Source organism: Rhamphochromis longiceps, linkage group LG17 (genome assembly GCF_057381845.1).
Source record: "Rhamphochromis longiceps isolate RC_006_pf linkage group LG17, R_longiceps_female_GT1.1, whole genome shotgun sequence".
Taxonomy (NCBI): domain Eukaryota; kingdom Metazoa; phylum Chordata; class Actinopteri; order Cichliformes; family Cichlidae; genus Rhamphochromis; species Rhamphochromis longiceps.
The window spans coordinates 40,439,910-40,458,891 of record NC_140573.1 but is presented as its reverse complement, the minus strand read 5'-3'; the positions used below and the strand labels follow the sequence as shown (position 1 = coordinate 40,458,891).

At 39.5% G+C, this 18,982-nt stretch overlaps 2 protein-coding genes across 2 annotated transcripts in view; one reads left to right on the top strand and one right to left on the bottom strand.

The window, feature by feature from the left end:
* The window catches only part of ttc4 (tetratricopeptide repeat domain 4), a 31,660-nt gene extending 16,805 nt beyond the window's left edge, over nt 1-14,855 (top strand). Inside the window, exon 11 of the mRNA XM_085386339.1 lies at nt 14,792-14,855. Coding sequence (XP_085242465.1) covers nt 14,792-14,816 — 25 coding nt within the window. The 3' untranslated portion in view covers nt 14,817-14,855. The remainder of the gene's footprint in view (nt 1-14,791) is intronic.
* Nucleotides 14,404-15,333, bottom strand: LOC146650222 (placenta-specific gene 8 protein-like). The gene is made up of 3 exons (XM_085386341.1): nt 15,249-15,333; nt 14,967-15,154; nt 14,404-14,888 (listed from the first exon to the last, which is right to left on the bottom strand). Exons 1-3 carry the CDS (start codon nt 15,313-15,315, stop codon nt 14,655-14,657), a joined length of 489 nt encoding a protein of 162 aa, XP_085242467.1. The 5' UTR covers nt 15,316-15,333; the 3' UTR covers nt 14,404-14,654.
* Between the last annotated feature and the right edge of the window lie 3,649 nt (nt 15,334-18,982).

The window sequence follows — 18,982 nt, the reverse complement described above, 5'->3', positions numbered from 1 at the left end:
GTGTCGAGGACACAGCGGAGGCTCAGACGGACTTTTGCCGTAGCGGGTCCCAAGTTTTGAAATTTGTTCCCATTTCACATTAGAGAGGTCTCTTCACTGCCAATTCTTAAACCCAGTCTAAAGATCCACGTCTTCTGCTTGGTGTTTGACCCAGTTTGAGATATTTATCATTCATTTAAAATTCTTTTACTCATGTTTATCTTGTATTGATTGTGTTGATAGAAGTTATGTGGGTAGTTCAGCTTCACCACTAGGGGGCTGTCTAACCAAATTGTGATATATACTGTGTCGTAGAAGCAGCGGCAGGTTATGTTTACGTACATGGATGTGAGCCACGTTAAAATAAAGAAGCTTGCTAACTACTACGGATGTTTTATTGAAAACACGACATGGTACCAGGAGTGAACCAGTAAAGCAGGTCATCATGGACAGTGTTAAGCCACCAGATGCCGTCAACTGGAACGGAAATGTGGACTGTGAGTGGGGAACTTTTAAACAGCGGTTTATGCTATACCTGCAAGCTGTCGGCCTAGATAGTAAGCCTGATACACGGAAGATTGCACTGCTTCTTACCGTAGCAGGTCCACAAGCGGTGGAAGTATATAACACGTTTGTGTTCGCAACTGCAGAAGACAAAGAAAAGTTTGGCGAAGTAGTGAGAAAGTTTGATGAACACTGTTCGCCCAAAAAGAATGAAACATTTGAGAGGTACGTCTTTCGGTCACGTATACAACAACCTTCAGAGAGTTTTGATACGTTTCTGACTGACCTCAAGTTAAAGGCAAGAACATGCAATTTTGGACAGCTGCAAGAATCTATGATAAAAGATATAAAGATAAGAGAGAGGCTTCAGAGAGAGGCGGATCTGACTTTAGCAAGTGCTGTGAAAGTATGTCATGCCAGCGAGCTCGCCATACAACATGCAAAAACCTTCAGCAGGTCGCCGAGGGAAACAGACACGGAAAGCACAGCTGTAGCTGCAGTTAATACACGGCAGGCAGGGCGCACGTACAAAAAAGAACAGAAAGAATCAAAAGACACTTTCTTGTGCAAAAGATGTGGCACAAAACATGGAAGGAAACAATGCCCAGCTTATGGTAAAATATGCAAAAAATGCAATGGACAAAACCATTTTGCCAAGCAATGTTTTTCAAAGAATAAACAAAAAGAAAGAGTACACACAGTAGAAGAAACTGCTCTCAGTGACACGTTTTTTGTGGGAATGGTAATGCAGCAAGATACACCCATGGACCAACCTGCAGTCAGTACAGTGAAGCAGGACAAATGGACAGAGATGTTACCAGTGAACGGAGCCCTGGTAACTTTCAAACTGGACACAGGAGCCAAGGCTAATCTGGTGAATGAGCTGGATGTGAAAACGATGAAAACGAAACCACACATATTCCAAAATAACAGTTTACTCCAAGCATATAATGGAGAACCAATCAAAACCAAAGGTAAATGCAGGCTCCGGGTACAAGTAAAAGGAAAATATCACAGTCTGATGTTTATCATTGTGCCAGAGGGACATGAATCTCTGTTGGGAGATAAAGCATGTGAGAGACTCGGCCTAGTCAGACGGGTATACAGTATAAACAGCTCTGAGCCCAAAAGTGTGAAAGAAATCGTGGATCTGTACCCAGACATATTCAAGGGGTTTGGAGTCTTACCCTTCACCTACAAGATAAAGCTGAAAGAAGGAGCTCAGCCTGTGGTTCATGCACCTCGACGTGTTCCAGCTGCTCTTAAAGACAAGCTTAAAGAGGAACTAGAGCGGATGGAGGCACTGGAAGTCATAAGAAAAGTTGAAGAACCTACTGAATGGGTTAACTCCATGGTGTGCATTAAAAAACCAACCGGCGCTCTTAGAGTCTGCATGGATCCGAAAGACTTAAATGCTAACATACAAAGAGAGCATTACCAGATACCTACAAGAGAAGAAATAACAAGTGAAATGGCTGGTGCAAAATTTTTTAGCAAACTAGATGCGTCCCAAGGATTTTGGCAACTCAAGCTTCATGAGGACAGTACAAAATACTGCACGTTCAACACGCCATTTGGGCGTTACTGCTTCTTGAGAATGCCTTTTGGAATTTCTTCAGCTCCTGAGATATTCCACAGGACCATGGAGCATATGATCGAAGGAATCGAGGGAGTCAGAGTTTATATGGACGACATCATTTTGTGGGGATCCACACTACAGCAGCACAATGAGAGACTAGTAAAGGTTTTGGAAAGGGTGAAACGTTATGGACTTAAACTGTACCAGAGTAAAATGTCAGTTTGGCGTGGGTGACATTACCTTTCTCGGTGACAAGCTGACAGCTGAAGGCATCGAGCCGGACAAGGAAAAGCTACGAGCTATACTGGAAATGCCACGTCCTGAAGATAAAAAAGGTGTGTTGAGAATCCTGGGAATGGTTAACTTTATTGGAAAATTCATCCCAAGCCTGGCGGCCAAAACAGTGCACCTGAGACAGCTTCTACACAATAGCTGCGAGTTCAGATGGAATGAAGAACTGGAAAACGAGTGGCAACAACTGAAAAAGACACTTACAACAGAGCCAGTTTTGGCGTATTTTGATCCAAAAAGAAAAACAAAAGTGTCAACAGATGCATCGAAGGCCGGGATCGGCGCAGTGTTGTTGCAGGCTTATGGAGACCACTGGAGGCCAGTGGCATATGCCTCAAGAGCAATGACAGAGACAGAATCTCGCTACGCCCAAATAGAAAAAGAGACATTGGGGCTTGTTTTTGGATTTGAAAAGTTCCACACCTATGTCTATGGTTTGCCAACATTTGTGGCAGAGACTGACCACAAGCCATTGATAGCCATAATCAAGAAAAACTTAAGTGAAATGTCTCCACGCATTCAAAGATTGATGATGAAACTACAGCGCTATGATTTCAACTTGATCTACACACCAGGTAAACACATTGTGTTAGCAGATGCACTCTCTAGGGCCACAACCCCAAACAAAGAGCAAAGCTCCACAGAGATGGATGTAAATATACATGTAAACCTGGTAGCAGAGTCACTTCCTGTGTCAGACAGAAAATCACATCAGATCAAGGCTGAAACACAAAAGGACTCTAGTCTGCAAAGAGTTATAACACTGTTGAATGGGAAATGGCCAAGAGGTGAATGCAAAACATACTACAACATAAGAGCAGAACTAAGTGTTGTGAATGGACTTCTGCTAAGACAAAACAGAGTAGTAATTCCACACTCACTGAGAGGAGACATCCTGAAAAGACTGCATGAGGGACATCTAGGCATAGAGAAATGCAAACGGAGAGCCAGAACAGCAGTCTATTGGCCAGGTATAAATGCAGACATTGAGCAAATGGTTTCCACTTGTGATACGTGTATCAAACACCAGGCCAAACAACCAAAAGAGCCTCTGACCATAACAGACATACCGGAGGAACCATGGCAGAAAGTCGGAACAGACATTTTCCACCTAGGAGGAAAAAACTACCTGCTGGTTATTGATTACTTGTCAAACTATCCAGAGATGGCATTATTGTCCAACATGTCAGCTACTTGTGTCATAATGCACATGAAATCAATATTTGCTAGACATGGGATACCACAGATTGTTCATAGTGACAATGGACCTTGCTATAGTTGTAGAGAATTCCAACTATTTGCTCAGGAATATGACTTTAAACATGTGACCTCAAGCCCCCTGCATCCACAGTCCAATGGGAAAGCAGAGAAAGGTGTGCACATTGTGAAACAGTTACTAAAGAAAGCACAAGATGGTAAGGCAGATCCTTATTTGGCACTACTGAGCTACAGAGCATCACCACTGGAGCATGGCAAGTCACCAGCAGAAATATTAATGGGAAGAAAACTACGGACCACTCTTCCTTACACAACAACCAGGAAACATAAACAAGTGAGAGACAAAATGAAACAGTTGCAGAAGAGACAAAAGGTCAACTTTGACAAGTCCTCAAAAAGTCTAAAACCACTCGCACCCAATGAAGCAGTCAGAGTGGAAGATGCAAACATCTGGGAAAAGAGAGCAACTGTACTGGAGGAGGTAAACCCAAGATCGTACAATGTGAAAACTGAAGATGGACTGATATTAAGGAGAAATCGGAGGAGTTTACTGTACACTCAAAAGACAATGGGACCATTGGAAGGACAGTGTGATGACAACAACACACTACCTGAACCAACAACACCCGTGAAGGACAGTGTGGAGCAAAGAGACCAGTCACCCATTGTCAGAAGATCAGCACGCTCTATCAAGCCACCTGATAGACTAAACCTTTAAGCATATATATATATGTATATGTTGGTGTATACATATATAGCTAGATATATATGCATATATCAAAAAGGAACTTTCTGCATTATTGTGTGTTCCGTAGTTTACACTGTCACAAGTGTTTGTGATGTTATTCAAGCTATGCAATGTTAGGTATGTTTCCATAGTGTTGTTCAGCAGATAACATCTAAAGAAAAGGGGATGTGTTGATAGGAGTTATGTGGGTAGTTCAGCTTCACCACTAGGGGGCTGTCTAACCAAATTGTGATATATACTGTGTCGTAGAAGCAGCGGCAGGTTATGTTTACGTACATGGATGTGAGCCACGTTAAAATAAAGAAGCTTGCTAACTACTACGGATGTTTTATTGAAAACACGACATTGATGTTTTTAAAAAATGTTTGAATTCTATTTTATATTTAATGTATTTATTAATAAGAATATCTCTAGAATATCCCAAAATCTGACATGTTTGTGAACCAGGACACGGACCCCATTAAGCCAGGTGACGTCTGGTCCCATTTGGCTTTAGTTACGCGTCTCTCCTTCATGCTCCATTGCAGGCTTGGGTATCAGTGCAGATCTACGTACATGGATTCCTTGCATTTGACTTTGTTGATGTTTTTAACATTGTACTGTTAAATGTTTGGTCACGATTATAAGTATACTGTTTTAAAAAAAAAAAAAATTTAATTTTGATTTTTATTGATTAGCATTCAAATATCTCAGTGAAAACAGAACATAGATCTACCACAAAGCAAGAAAGCACGAGACAAGGCTAATCAAAAGGTACTGGCTGAAGCATTTGCTTATTACGCCAACCCTTTTCACAAAATATCTTTTTGCATGCAGCTCCTGTACACAGGGCTCGAAGCAAATAATAAAACAAAGCAAAAACCAACCAAACAAACAAACAAACAAAAAAAACTTTCCACCTTAGATAAGTAACTACATCAAAGCAAAAGAATCAAGAGGTTTGTTTTTTTTTTTTGTTTTTTTTTTGCTCTTTTCATTCTTGATTTATATATTTTTCTAATACTCTATTTTTAAACATATTTTTAAACAAGGAAAATGAACTACACCTTTTTAAATCACTGTCATAACTATTCCACAGGTTAACTCCTCTAACAGAAACACATCTCTGCTTTATATTTGTCCTCATCTTGTTTTTTTTTTTTAAAGAAATCTGTTCCCCTTAAGTCATATTGACTCTCTCTGACTTTGAACAGCTTCTGAGTACTGGGGCAAAGCAAGTTATTTTGTGCTTTATACATTATCTGTGCCATTTTATATTCAACTAAATCATAAAATTTCAGGGTATTCAGATTAATAAACAAATGTTAGTTGGTTCTATATAGTTTGATTGGTTTATAATTCTTATAGCTCTTTTTTGTAACTTGAAAATATGAAGAGTGTTCGTTTTATATGCATTACCCCATATCTCCAGACAGTAAGTCATATATGGAAGCAACAGAGTACAATAAAGTGTGTATAATGATTTTTTGTTCAGGACATGCTTTGTTTTATAGAGAATAGCAATGGTTTTTGACATTTTTGTTTTCACATAGTTTATATGAGACTTCCAACTCAGCTTATCATCAATTATCACTCCAAGAAATTTATTTTCGTACACTCTTTCAATTTCAATTCCATTAACCCTTATTTTAGATACATTTTTCATTTGTCTAGTGCCAAAAATAATCAATATTACAATATTACAATATTACTTTATCAAGATTACAGAATTGAATCTGTTTCCAGGAAATGGAGTAACATATAGGATGGAGGGAAACATGCAAACAACTTGCAAACGATATAAAAAGAGAGCACATGAAAACATGAAATGTGGAGGTTTTGAGTTTTCCATGAATACTCTTGCAAATAAATAGTTACACGTTACAAGTTTTGAGGTTTTTTTTTTAGGGTACATCACTTGTGAATCGGGACATGTTATATGCTACTTTAACATAGTCCGATTGATTGCAAGGCTAATTTATGACGTTTTTATATTTCTATTTAACCCTTTAAGGCACAGTGTCACTACAGTGGTCAGCTATTGATGGTACACTTCAACATAAACTACATTGGACACTGATGTGTAACCCCGTACCCTGCCGCACACTGGTCAACCAGTTGTCCACCTAAGTGGAGATGTTAAACTCTTCTGAAAAGTACATGTTTTAAAAAAGCGAAGATCAAAAATCTTTTTTTTCATGTCTAAAGATGAATAAAAATACTTAAGAAAAGAAATCCAGATTGACACTGTCACTATTCATGCATGAAAGGGTTAAGTTTCTATTGTATATTCACCCTCCATCCATAATAAAGAAAACTAAACAAGTGAAATATCAGAATCTCTGATAAATGAAATAACTGAACTGGCAGCATCATTAACATCAAGCACTAAAGAAAAAAAAAAAAGATGACACAACAAACTCTTCACTTACTTCTTATTCTGCACTCTGATGTCTCTCCTCTCCAGCACTCAGTCACACTCTGTTCTTCTTTATCAAAGGAGGTCATGACACACAGTCCAGTGAAACCATTGGACATGTGAGCATGACTGGTACTGAATGTATTTGAATATTCAAACAAGTATTTTAAATTGGCTGCACAGAGGTGAAGTGACTAAGAGTGAACTACTAAAACCAGTGGTTTGATGTAAATATTGGCTACTACTAACACAAATAAGACTTAAAGAGCAACGCTCTAATACATGTGAGTGAAAAGAGCAAGGGACTGAATGAATAACTGAATAAACGTATAACTGACTGCTGGATTGTAGCCTTTTAGTAAAACTTTGTAACCACTGAGAGAACTCTGGGTTCAGGATGAAGGCTACGAGATCAAGCCTGTCATCATCACTAAAAGCAGCTTGTTAAAAACACTTTTAAATTGAGAGTTTCAGCATGAAAACTACTGCAATTTGTAACTCTTGTGCTTATTTGTGGTCATAGATCAACAAAGTCAGGAAAGTGAAAGTGATGGAGGAAGAGAGCCAAGAGCTGTGGCTATGGAGAGTTTGCTGAGTTTTCTTGGAAAAACAGAGATGGGAAAGTTGACCTGTGGTTATGCTTGTTCCTAGTAGAGGTGTTAGGGTTTAGTTTACATCAGTGTGCTTACCATCTTTCTCTCTTTTAACCGCGGTCAAAGTGTTTTTTGTTGTGTGTGGAGAATGCCCACAAACACCCAATATAATACATTTAGAGACTGTAGTATTTTGTGGGGCAGAGCTTCACTTTCATGCAGTCTTTGGGTGAATCTGATATTTAAAATGAACAGAGCCTTTGTCTACATAGCAACGATGTTTGCATGTTTGAAATGTGCCAAACTATGAGTAGGTGTCTGTTGCATGGATTCTTTTTCCTTGTTTCTCCAGATATCACTTCCTTGTTGAGCTAAAATGATAACACTGTAAACTAGTACATTTGAAGGATTACATTTAGATTCTCAAAGTTTCATTATTTTATTTGAACTTATACTATATCCATTTGCAGATGCACACAAGTATGGTTTTAAGACAAATGCAGCAGTACGAGTGTGCTGGTTTGGGACAAAAATGTCATCTACCTACCAACAAGCAGAGGGTAAGTAGAAATCCTGTCCATAGGCTTGATTTTTTGCATTTGTGCAATATCTCTGTTTTAGAAATCACATGACTGTCCAGCGTTGCAACCAGGAAAGAGTTGCAGTCTTACACACCTCCCTGCAGCTTCTCTCCCCCTGCTGTGACCCCAAACCCCATCACCATAGCAACTGTATCTGCTCACAGACCGACAAACCAACCAAAACTGACTTAAGCATAAAACAATCACAAAGAAAGAACAACATAGTTTCCTCAGCTCCATCAGTGTGTCTGTTATACCCCATTCCTAAAAGGATCCTTAAAGACGTTCTACCATTGGTTAAATGATTCAATATAAAAAGTTGTGGAGGTGAACACAGGAGAGCTCTCGATTAACAAACCTGGTTTATTACTTTATTACTCATCACCACACAACTTAATACTTTTGTATTCTGAATACTTTTGTATTCAGTTGTGTGTGGAGCCCTCTAGTGGTCCACCACAATGTCATCATTTATCTCTGTTAATGGGGTACGTACAAAGGGCCTTCAAGCTGGGAGTGATTAAACCACTATTTAAAAAACATCACTTTGTTTTCTCTGTATTAGTATCTCTGCCTTATAATATAAAGCACCTTGATGTGACCACTGTTGTGATTTGGCACAATATAAATAAAATTGAACTGAATTGAGTGTCTCTGCAGGTCAGTGTATGCCAATGAGGCCATGCAAAACTGTCAATGAAATGATCAGAGCCTTTATCATCCTTTAATGAAGTTGGTTGCACCTTAAGTGTGTTTATTTAGCAATTGGAAGAGAAAAAGAGTCACTCATTTTCTTCTAAAAATCTTTGTCAGAGGAGACGACCAACAAGCAACTACAAAGTTTAATGAAATCACTAGTTTTATTACATATAGTTCAATTCTACCCAGTGTAAGGTGGATTTCTTACAGCTCAGAAGAGAGCTGCTAAACCAAGGTATTTACAAAATGTAGCGTATCCTCACGCCACATCGCGGTTCACTTACTAAGGGTGTAGAAATTATTTATAAGGGTGTGGGGAAGGTTTTTTATGGCTTAAAATATATAAAAATAATATAATAAACACGTGGTTTCTACTTGGTGGATTCTCATCGATCACGAGGGGTGTCGCAATGTAACCCCTACGATGATCAGGGATGTAGGACCCATATGAGTCGTTCCTTTTTTGGATTAAGAGGGTTGGTTTAAATGCAAACACTGTATTGGTGCACGGGTGTGGGGCGTGACTCATGGGTGTGTTAGGTGATAAAGGTGGTTGCACTCACCTGTTCACCACACATGATGTTGATGACACAAAGGTAGGCTGAACATGAGGGGAAACTTTCTGTTGACCACAGCTTGAGTCATTTTGATGCATTTTTGTATGCAGCCTGAGTTTGGTTTAGTGCACTAATTGATGCCATAGGCCGATGTTGTAGTTTGACATAGCAATTGGTGTAATGTTTGTGAGTTGTGTTCATGTTTGTGCAGTCTGTGCATTTGTATCCTGTTTGATCCCATGTACTGGTTTTGTATAGTGGACAGTACAACGTGGAATTAAAGGAGAAAATAGTACAGAAGTGCATCTCATGTGTTTATTGTTGCGCAACATCTGTGTCCTCATGTTTTGCCTGCCGCGGCCGTTGGTTGGAGGAGTTGCAACAAGGGATCTTGGTTCAAGCCCTGGCTGGATCCCTTCATAGTAGAGTTTGGTTGGTCTCCCTGTGGTTGTGAAGGTTTCCTCTGAATACCTCGTCTTCCTCCTGCACTCAGCTGAGTAACACTCAGGGTTACTGTTCAGAAGACGTGTTTGAGATTTAACTCATTTAAAGGAGTTTAGATTTTGCTCCCAGCTGTATAACCCTATTGTTGCAGCCCTACCAGCCACAGCGCCGCCTCAGACCCTCAGGCAGGCTCTTTTAGCTTTACACGTTTTACTTATGTGAAGCATTCACTTAACAGTGTTTTTCACAATGGCTAAAATAATAAACTGGTGTTAAACAATCTTTTCCAGCTTGGAAGCCACGCCTCCTGTGACACTGCTGTGTTACAGTGGATAAGTCGGCCATGTGTGAGATCTCTGAAGCTGTTTGCATTGATAGTGTGATTTGATAAGCTCTTTATCTGCACACAGTTTCCAGGTCAAATTAAGCCCATGCTTTCTGTTTTGTACGACATCATGTTCAAACTGACAGAGATTCATTCATTCAAGAGGATCTTTGCATGCTTTGGATTTTGTGTTTGGCATAGATGAAGTTCACAAGCGGTCGAACTGATTTACCACTGAGGAAATGATAGGTAATAGTTAAACCTTAAAACTGATTTCTTTTATTCAATCTTTAAGCTATTAAAAGAGTCAGATGACTTAACTAAGCATAGACCTGCTGCTGGTCATTGTTTCTTTGTCATTTAAGTGACGCAGATATTCAATTCCTAATTTGATGACGTGACAACAGGTTAGTTCCTTGTTAGTTTTCAGTTTCAGAGCTGTTGGACTCGACCTGAAACAGTGATTTAAATAAAACAAAACAAACAGCAACAGCACAAAAGCTTCTCAGAGGATGTAAGATAAAACTGAAAATGGGGCCTGAACTCTTTATTGATTCAGTTCAACATTCTTAAACTCGTTTTGCTATCAGAACAGGAATAAAACCAAAAACAACTGACTACACAGCTGAGAAAGGCCACATGTTAACTGGGTTACTCTATACTGATGACGGTTTTTCTTGTAATGCTTTAACTCACTTTTTAATTTATCCAGTCGCAGTACACCACTTTGCAGTGACACAAGTCACATTTAGAGTTTGTGTTATGTAATTGCCAATTGTGACCACAGGGAGGCACTGTGTGACAAAACTGCTTTGAAAAAATGACAAAGCAGTAAACTTCTCTGATTCTTCTCTCTTCTTGTTTTATGAGAAAGTACATCCGTTTCTGACTCCAGTCTAAAAATAGTCAGGTCACCCAAGAAGTTTACTTTTAATTCTTTTCCTGGTTTTACTTGTTAGGCAAGTCACAGCAAAGAACTCCTGATGTTTCACCTTGTTGGCTGTTTGTCTGCGGTGAGCTGTATTCCTATATGCCCTCCTTCCTTACCACAGATTTAATGTAAACCCAGAGAGTTATCAGCTGTTTAAGAATCAAATTGTTTGTATTTGTATCATTGTTTCGGTATTCCTTATAGACCTTCTTTACTGTCCTTCCTCTGTGCTGTGTAATCACTGAATCTTGTCAGATTTGTTTTTGACACCAAGCATCATTGTAAGTACATATAAAACGTGAGTTTTTAATTTACTCCACTTGGATTCTGTGTTGCTATTTATAAAAGACATTTTGTCACAAAGACCCAGTATTTGTATTTCAGTCTTTGTAATTATGTTCTTTGATTATTCTTGTTCATGTTGTTGGGTTTCTTTAGCTCAGTGATCTTAGTCGCGTCACCTCAGCCTGTGTTTGAGTCTGTGTGTTGTTCACCTCCTGTCACTGTTAGTTACTGTTGTCTCTGTGCTCCATGTTCTGTTTCTGTGCCTCCCCTGTGTTCCTGGTGTGTTGTCTCTAGTGAACATTTATTTCTGCTTTCTTATTCTCTTCATTTAGTCTCCATGTGCTTGGTTCTGTGCCTGTTGTGTTTCCTGTTTTATTTTGATGTGTTAGTGTCTGCGTCGTACCCTCAGGGTGCTGTGTTTATGGTAACATCTTAGTTCCCTGTTTCCAGTTTTCCCCTTAGAGCTTTGTGCTTTGAGTTTCTAGTTTGGGTTATCGTGAGTTTTCTCAGCAAATAAAGCTGTGCTTTGAGTTAACAGATCATCTGCAGGGGAATGGCTTATTTGAAGAGTTTCAGTCAGGTTTCAGAGCTCATCACAGCACAGAAACAGCTTTAGTGAAGGTTACAAATGATCTTCTTATGGCCTCTGACAGTGAACTCATTTCTGTGCTTGTCCTGCTAGACCTCAGTGCAGCGTTCGATACTGTTGACCATAATATCCTATTAGAGTGATTAGAACATGCTGTAGGTATTACAGGTACTGCACTGCAGTGGTTTGTATCATACCTATCTAATAGACTCCAGTTTGTTCATGTAAATGGAGAGTCCTCTTCACACACTGAGGTTAATTATGGAGTTCCACAGGGTTCAGTGCTAGGACCAATTCTGTTTACATTATACATGCTTCCCTTAGGCAGCATCATTAGAAGACATAGCATACATTTTAACTGCTATGCAGATGACACCCAGCTCTATCTGTCCATGAAGCCAGATAACACACACCAATTAGTTAAACTGCAGGAATGTCTTAAAGACATAAAGACCTGGATGGCCGCTAACTTTCTGCTTCTTAATTCAGATCAAACTGAGGTTATTGTACTCGGCCCTGAAAATCTTAGAAATATGGTATCTAAGCAGATTCTTACTCTGGATGGCATTACCTTGGCCTCCAGTAACACTGTGAGGAATAGGGATGGGTACCGGAATCCGGTGCCATGATGGCACCGGTTCTGACATAAACGGTAGTAACCAGACCGAAAAGCAGCGCACATTTCGCTGCTTTATTTCGGTGCTTTTTTTTCCTGAGCTGTGATACACTTTAGATTCTAGCCAATCATTTTACGTTTCCGAGGATAGTAGGCAAAAGAGGCAAACTCAGCAGCCTGCAACAAGTGCTTTAAGCTGATACTGTGATACTGTCAAAGGAGGTAACACCTCGAATCCGATGAAACACCTGGCGACGCATAGCGTTTTTTTAAAAGCCGAGAAATGCACTGAATTTGATAGCTTGCTGCGAGACCTCACACCGAGCACATCTACTGCGGGTGGGTTGCCTGTTATCGGACCCTGAGTTAGCAACATCCCCCAAAAACCCGAAGAGGAGAGTCCTGGCCCCTAGCCCTGCCAGTGTAGCAGAAATGATGAGGATGATGATGCAGCAGCAGCCGTTCTTCTCTGCGTGAGTAGCTTAATGTTGTTCGTGTGTAATTTACGTTGAGTAGGCTAACCACGTTATTACATTAATGCATGTAAGGTGAACTAGCAAACACCGTCGTAGTTACATGCAGCTGTCTTCTTGTTTGATGGCAGATGCTCCCTTCACCCTGGCCAAAAAGGCTAAAATGACCAAAGAAAAAGAGGAAAACAGCTAAACATGAGAGGTTTTTGGACAAAGTGTGTGTTTTTTTTTTTTTTTTTTTTTCATTGTTTAAGCACTGCTTCCAGCCAAGAGTGATACCATATATGCCCCATAGCTGCAGAAAAGGCTAACATTGTTATCTTTTTACAAAAAAACAGCTAAACATGAGAGGTTTTTGGACCAATTTTGTGTTCTCCATTCTTTAAACACCGGTTTGAGCACCGTTTAAGCACTGTTACAGTTTCAAAAGTACCGGTTTGGCACCGGTATCGGATAAAACCTAAACGATACCCATCGAGGAACCTTTTCTAGTCCTGACAGGGACTAGAAAGAGAGAGCAGATTTCTCCTGTTTTGGCTTCCCTTCATTGGCTTCCTGTTAAATCCAGAATTCAAAATCCTGCTCCTCACATACAAGGTCTTAAATAATCAGGCCCCATCTCATCTTAATGACCTTGTAGTACCATATCACCCTATTAGAGCACTTCGCTCTCGCTCTGCAGGCCTACTTGTTGTTCCTAGAGTATTTAAAAGTAGAATGGGAGGGAGAGCCTTCAGTTTTCAGGCCCCTCTTCTGTGGAACCAGCTTCCAGTTTGGATTCAGGAGACAGACACTATCTCTACTTTTAAGATTAGGCTTAAAACTTTCCTTTTTGCTAAAGCATATAGTTAGGGCTGGACCAGGTGACCCTGAATCCTCCCTTAGACGTAGGCTGCCGGGGGATTCCCATGATGCATTGAGTTTTTCCATTCCAGTCACCTTTCTCACCTTTGTGTTAATAGACCTCTCTGCATTGAATCATATCTGTTATTAACCTCTGTCTCTCTTCCACAGCATGTCTTTATCCTGTCTTCCTTCTCTCACCCCAACCGGTCGCAGCAGATGGCCCCGCCCCTCCCTGGGCCTGGTTCTGCTGGAGGTTTCTTCCTGTTAAAAAGGAGTTTTTCCTTCCCACTGTCGCCAAAGTGCTTGCTCATAGGGGGTCATATGATTGTTGGGTTTTTCTCTGTACCTATGAAGCACCTTGAGGTGACTTTTGTTGTGATTTGGCGCTATATAAATAAAATTGAATTGAGTTTAATTTTTCCGTCTGATAGTCCTGCATTTGGGTCCTTCCTCCTGCCACACAGCACACACTTAGACACATTTTAAGAAAGACAAATTAATGAGGAGTGAAATTAAAAAAACAAAAAAAGCCACTGCAGGACTCCTGTTTGATCTTTATGGTGTCATGAAAGCTGTGCCGAGCACATCAGGTCTTCATCAATCTCAGTAAACTGTAAACTGATCTGAGGCAGAGTTTGGTGAATCTAAAGTAGGATTGCAAAATGATCATAAATGTCTTGGATTTCATATTTTTATTGATGAAAAAACACTTTACATCAGTTTTAACATCAGAGCAGATCTAACACCACGTTTAGCTCTCTACATGCAAGTATGTTTTTCTCATTAGCAGAAAAATTAATAGACTAAAATTCAATCCTCTGTATTATTACTGAAGCTATGCAGTGACTAATCTAAAAAGGCGACTCATGCATTTAAACTAAATGTAATTTTTATGATTATTAGGAAGCTGATAGAAATATTTAACGATACTCTCAATTCAAAATGACTTCATTGTCTCATTTCACTGATAGAAACATCAACACAAACTCGGATTTCTGTCACTGTGAGACCACAGTGAATCTTGGTTGAGCCATATAAGCAGCTGGCACTGGTTGTGAAGGCATCATCATGGGTGCCTGCATGACTGGAACAGGCTGCATGTTCACAATGTTGTTATTCTGTATGTTGACCACAGTGGGGCCTTGCTTACGATGCTTTAACTCACGATGCATCTGACACCAGGAGCACGTGGCGCAGCAATAGGAAATTGCAATATCCTTACAGAGAGAGCCCTGCAGAGAGACGGTACAACCATTATTTCTTTCTCCATTTCTGCTTCATGACATTGTCTCATTGTCACTGCTTTATACCTTGATGCCATATCTGTTTCGCATGGCAACCCTTAAAGACAAGACTGCAGGAGGAACACAAACAGGTATCCCACAGGCTGTTAATCCACCAGAGCAACATGTATCACACAAAGGGAGACAGCTATTCTCTCCAAACCTTCCTGCAACGGTGCTGGCGAGGCAGGAGCCACACCAGAAACCATAGCAGCCTGAAAAACAGAAATACATCACCAAAGTGGTAACATGTCTGAAGTGCCTAAGACCCCAGAAATGACAAGAAAAAGATCTTAAACTTCTTCTTACAAGTACTCGCATCCTCAAAGCAATCCAAGAGACCACTGTCCCAGTCTGTCAAGGGTTTTTCTGCCATTGTGTGTTGAGGTTCAGCCACAGACACTAAATAATTACTCTGTAAAAGTAGAATGAAGTAGAGAAAACCCAAATACAACAATTGCAATTAAAGTCAGCTTTGTCTTCACCTTTGTCTTCTTTCAGCTGAGACAGAAAGCCAAAGAAACAGTAATCCGTGCCCTTTTTACAACTTGGTTGTATTACTGTAAAGCTTTATATACTGGTGTTACCATTTTGCCCTGTGTCGTCTTCAGCTGCTGCAAAATGTTGGATCACAGCTTTTAACTGGCTGCACAGTTAAAGTGCTTAAATGGTCTTCCCCGACCTTCCCTCTCTGAGCTGCACTTGCTTTTCCACTCACATCAACTAACCGACTGCTCCTGGATGTGTCGAGGACACAGCGGAGGCTCAGACGGACTTTTGCCGTAGCGGGTCCCAAGTTTGGAAATTTGTTCCCATTTCACATTAGAGAGGTCTCTTCACCGCCAATTCTTAAATCCAGTCTAAAGATCCACGTCTTCTGCTTGGTGTTTGACCCAGTTTGAGATATTTATCATTCATTTAAAATTCTTTTACTCGTGTTTATCTTGTATTGATGTTTTTAAAAAATGTTTGAATTCTATTTTATATTTAATGTATTTATTAATAAGAATATCTCTAGAATATCCCAAAATCTGACATGTTTGTGAACCAGGACACGGACCCCATTAAGCCAGGTGACGTCTGGTCCCATTTGGCTTTAGTTACGTAGTTAGGAACATGTTACAAGTTTTGAGGGTTTTTTCAGGGTACATTACTTGTGAATCGGGACATTGTTATATATAGCTACTTTGACATAGTCCGATTGATTGCAAGGCTAATTTATGACGTTTTTATATTTCTATTTAACCCTTTCAGGCACAGTGTCACTACAGTGGTCAGCTATTGATGGTACACTCAAAAAAATGAAATTGGGTCGTTGTTACATGTACAAGATTCAAACTTGTAATTTGAACTAAATAATTTCATGTTTCTATGGTGAACGTATTTAAATCATGTACCATTTGCATGAAATTCAACTTAATTTGTTCTTGTTGAAATGATACAATCTAGTAAGAGTGGTTAGTTGCCCTGACTTGCCTGGACTGGTTCGTTGCCTCTATGAAATCATCAACACTCATATTGGTTCATTACGCAAGCCTAGCAGTATTTGCCTTGATTAACAAAGTATTTGTTCAAACAACAAGATTTCATTGTGTTTTCCTAAAGTTTTTAACTTATGCAGAATGAATTAAAACAAATTTCACTTTACATACTTCAATAAATCACTTCAAGTAAATGCAAGTATACTACGGTGATGATGATAAAATTGAAGATCAAAAATCTTTTTTTTCATGTCTAAAGATGAATAAAAATACTTAAGAAAAGAAATCCAGATTGACACTGTCACTATTCATGCATGAAAGGGTTAAGTTTCTATTGTATATTCACCCTCCATCCATAATAAAGAAAACTAAACAAGTGAAATATCAGAATCTCTGATAAATGAAATAACTGAACTGGCAGCATCATTAACATCAAGCACTAAAGAAAAAAAAGAGATGACACAACAAACTCTTCACTTACTTCTTATTCTGCACTCTGATGTCTCTCCTCTCCAGCACTCAGTCACACTCTGTTCTTCTTTATCAAAGGAGGTCATGACACACAGTCCAGTGAAACCATTGGACATGTGAGCATGACTGGTACTGAATGTATTTGAATATTCAATTGGCTTCACAGAGGTTAAGTGTGAGTGAACTACTAAAACCAGTGGTTTGATGTAAATATTGGCTACTACTAACACAAATAAGACTTAAAGAGCAATGCTCTAATACATGTGAGTGAAAAGCGCAAGGGACTGAATGAATAACTGAATAAACGTATAACTGACTGCTGGATTGTAGCCTTTTAGTAAAACTTTGTAACCACCGAGAGAACTGTGGGTTCAGGATGAAGGCTACGAGATCAAGCCTGTCATCATCACTAAAAGCAGCTTGTTAAAAACACTTTTAAATTGAGAGTTTCAGCATGAAAACTACTGCAATTTGTAACTCTTGTGCTTATTTGTGGTCATAGATCAACAAAGTCAGGAAAGTGAAAGTGATGGAGGAAGAGAGCCAAGAGCTGTGGCTATGAAGAGTTTGCTGAGTTTTCTTGGGAAAACAGAGATGGGAAAGTTGACCTGTGGTTATGCTTGTTCCTAGTAGAGGTGTTAGGGTTTAGTTTACATCAGTGTGCTTACCATCTTTCTCTCTTTTAACCGCGGTCAATAAAATGTCTTTGGTTGTGTGTGGAGAATGCCCACAAACACCCAATATAATACATTTAGAGACTGTAGTAGTTTGTGGGGCAGAGCTTCACTTTCATGCAGTCTTTGGGTGAATCTGATATTTAAAATGAACAGAACCTTTGTCTACATAAAAACAATGTTTGCATGTTTGAAATGTGCCAAACTATGAGTAGGTGTCTGTTGCATGGATTCTTTTTCCTTGTTTCTCCAGATATCACTTCCTTGTTGAGCTAAAATGATAACACTGTAAACTAGTACACTTGAAGGATTACATTTAGATTCCCAAATTTTCATTATTTTATTTGAACTTATACTATATCCATTTGCAGATGCACACAAGTATGGTTTTAAGACAATGCAGCAGTACGAGTGTGCTGGTTTGGGACAAAAATGTCATCTACCTACCAACAAGCAGAGGGTAAATAGAAATCCTGTCCATAGGCTTGATTTTTTGCATTTGCGCAATATCTCTGTTTTAGAAATCACATGACTATCCAGCGTTGCAACCAGGAAAGAGTTGCAGTCTTACACACCTCCCTGCAGCTTCTCTCCCCCTGCTGTGACCCCAAACCCCATCACCATAGCAACTGTATCTGCTCACAGACCGACAAACCAACCAAAACTGACTTAAGCATAAAACAATCACAAAGAAAGAACAACATAGTTTCCTCAGCTCCATCAGTGTGTCCGTTATACCCCATTCCTAAAAGAATGCTTAAAGACATCGTACCATTAGGTAATGATTCACACAAATTACCATCATTTATCTCTGTTAATGGGGTACGTACAAAGGGCCTTCAAGCTGGGAGTGATTAAACCACTATTTAAAAAACATCACTTTGTTTTCTCTGTATTAGTATCTCTGCCTTATAATATAAAGCACCTTGATGTGACCACTGTTGTGATTTGGCACAATATAAATAAAATTGAACTGAATTGAGTGTCTCTGCAGGTCAGTGTATGCCAATGAGGCCATGCAAAACTGTCAATGAAATGATAAGAGCGTTTATCATCCTTTAATCAAGTTGGTTGAACCTTAAGTGTATTTATGTAGCAATTGGAAGAGAAAGAGTATTTACGAAATGTAGCGTATCCTCACGACACATTATAAGAGTATGGGGAGGGTTTTTATGGCTTAAAATATATAAAAATAATATAATAAACATGTGGTTTCTACTTGGTGGATTCTCACCGATCACGAGGGGTGTCGGAACGTAACCTCTGGGATAATCAGGGACCTTGGTTCAAGCCCTGACTGGAGTCTTTCAAAGTAGAGTTTGGTTGGTCTCCCTGTGTCTGCGTGGGTTTCCTCTGAATACTTCAGTTTCCTCCCACACTCATCTGACATGCATGTCAGGTTATCTGGCTAAGTGGA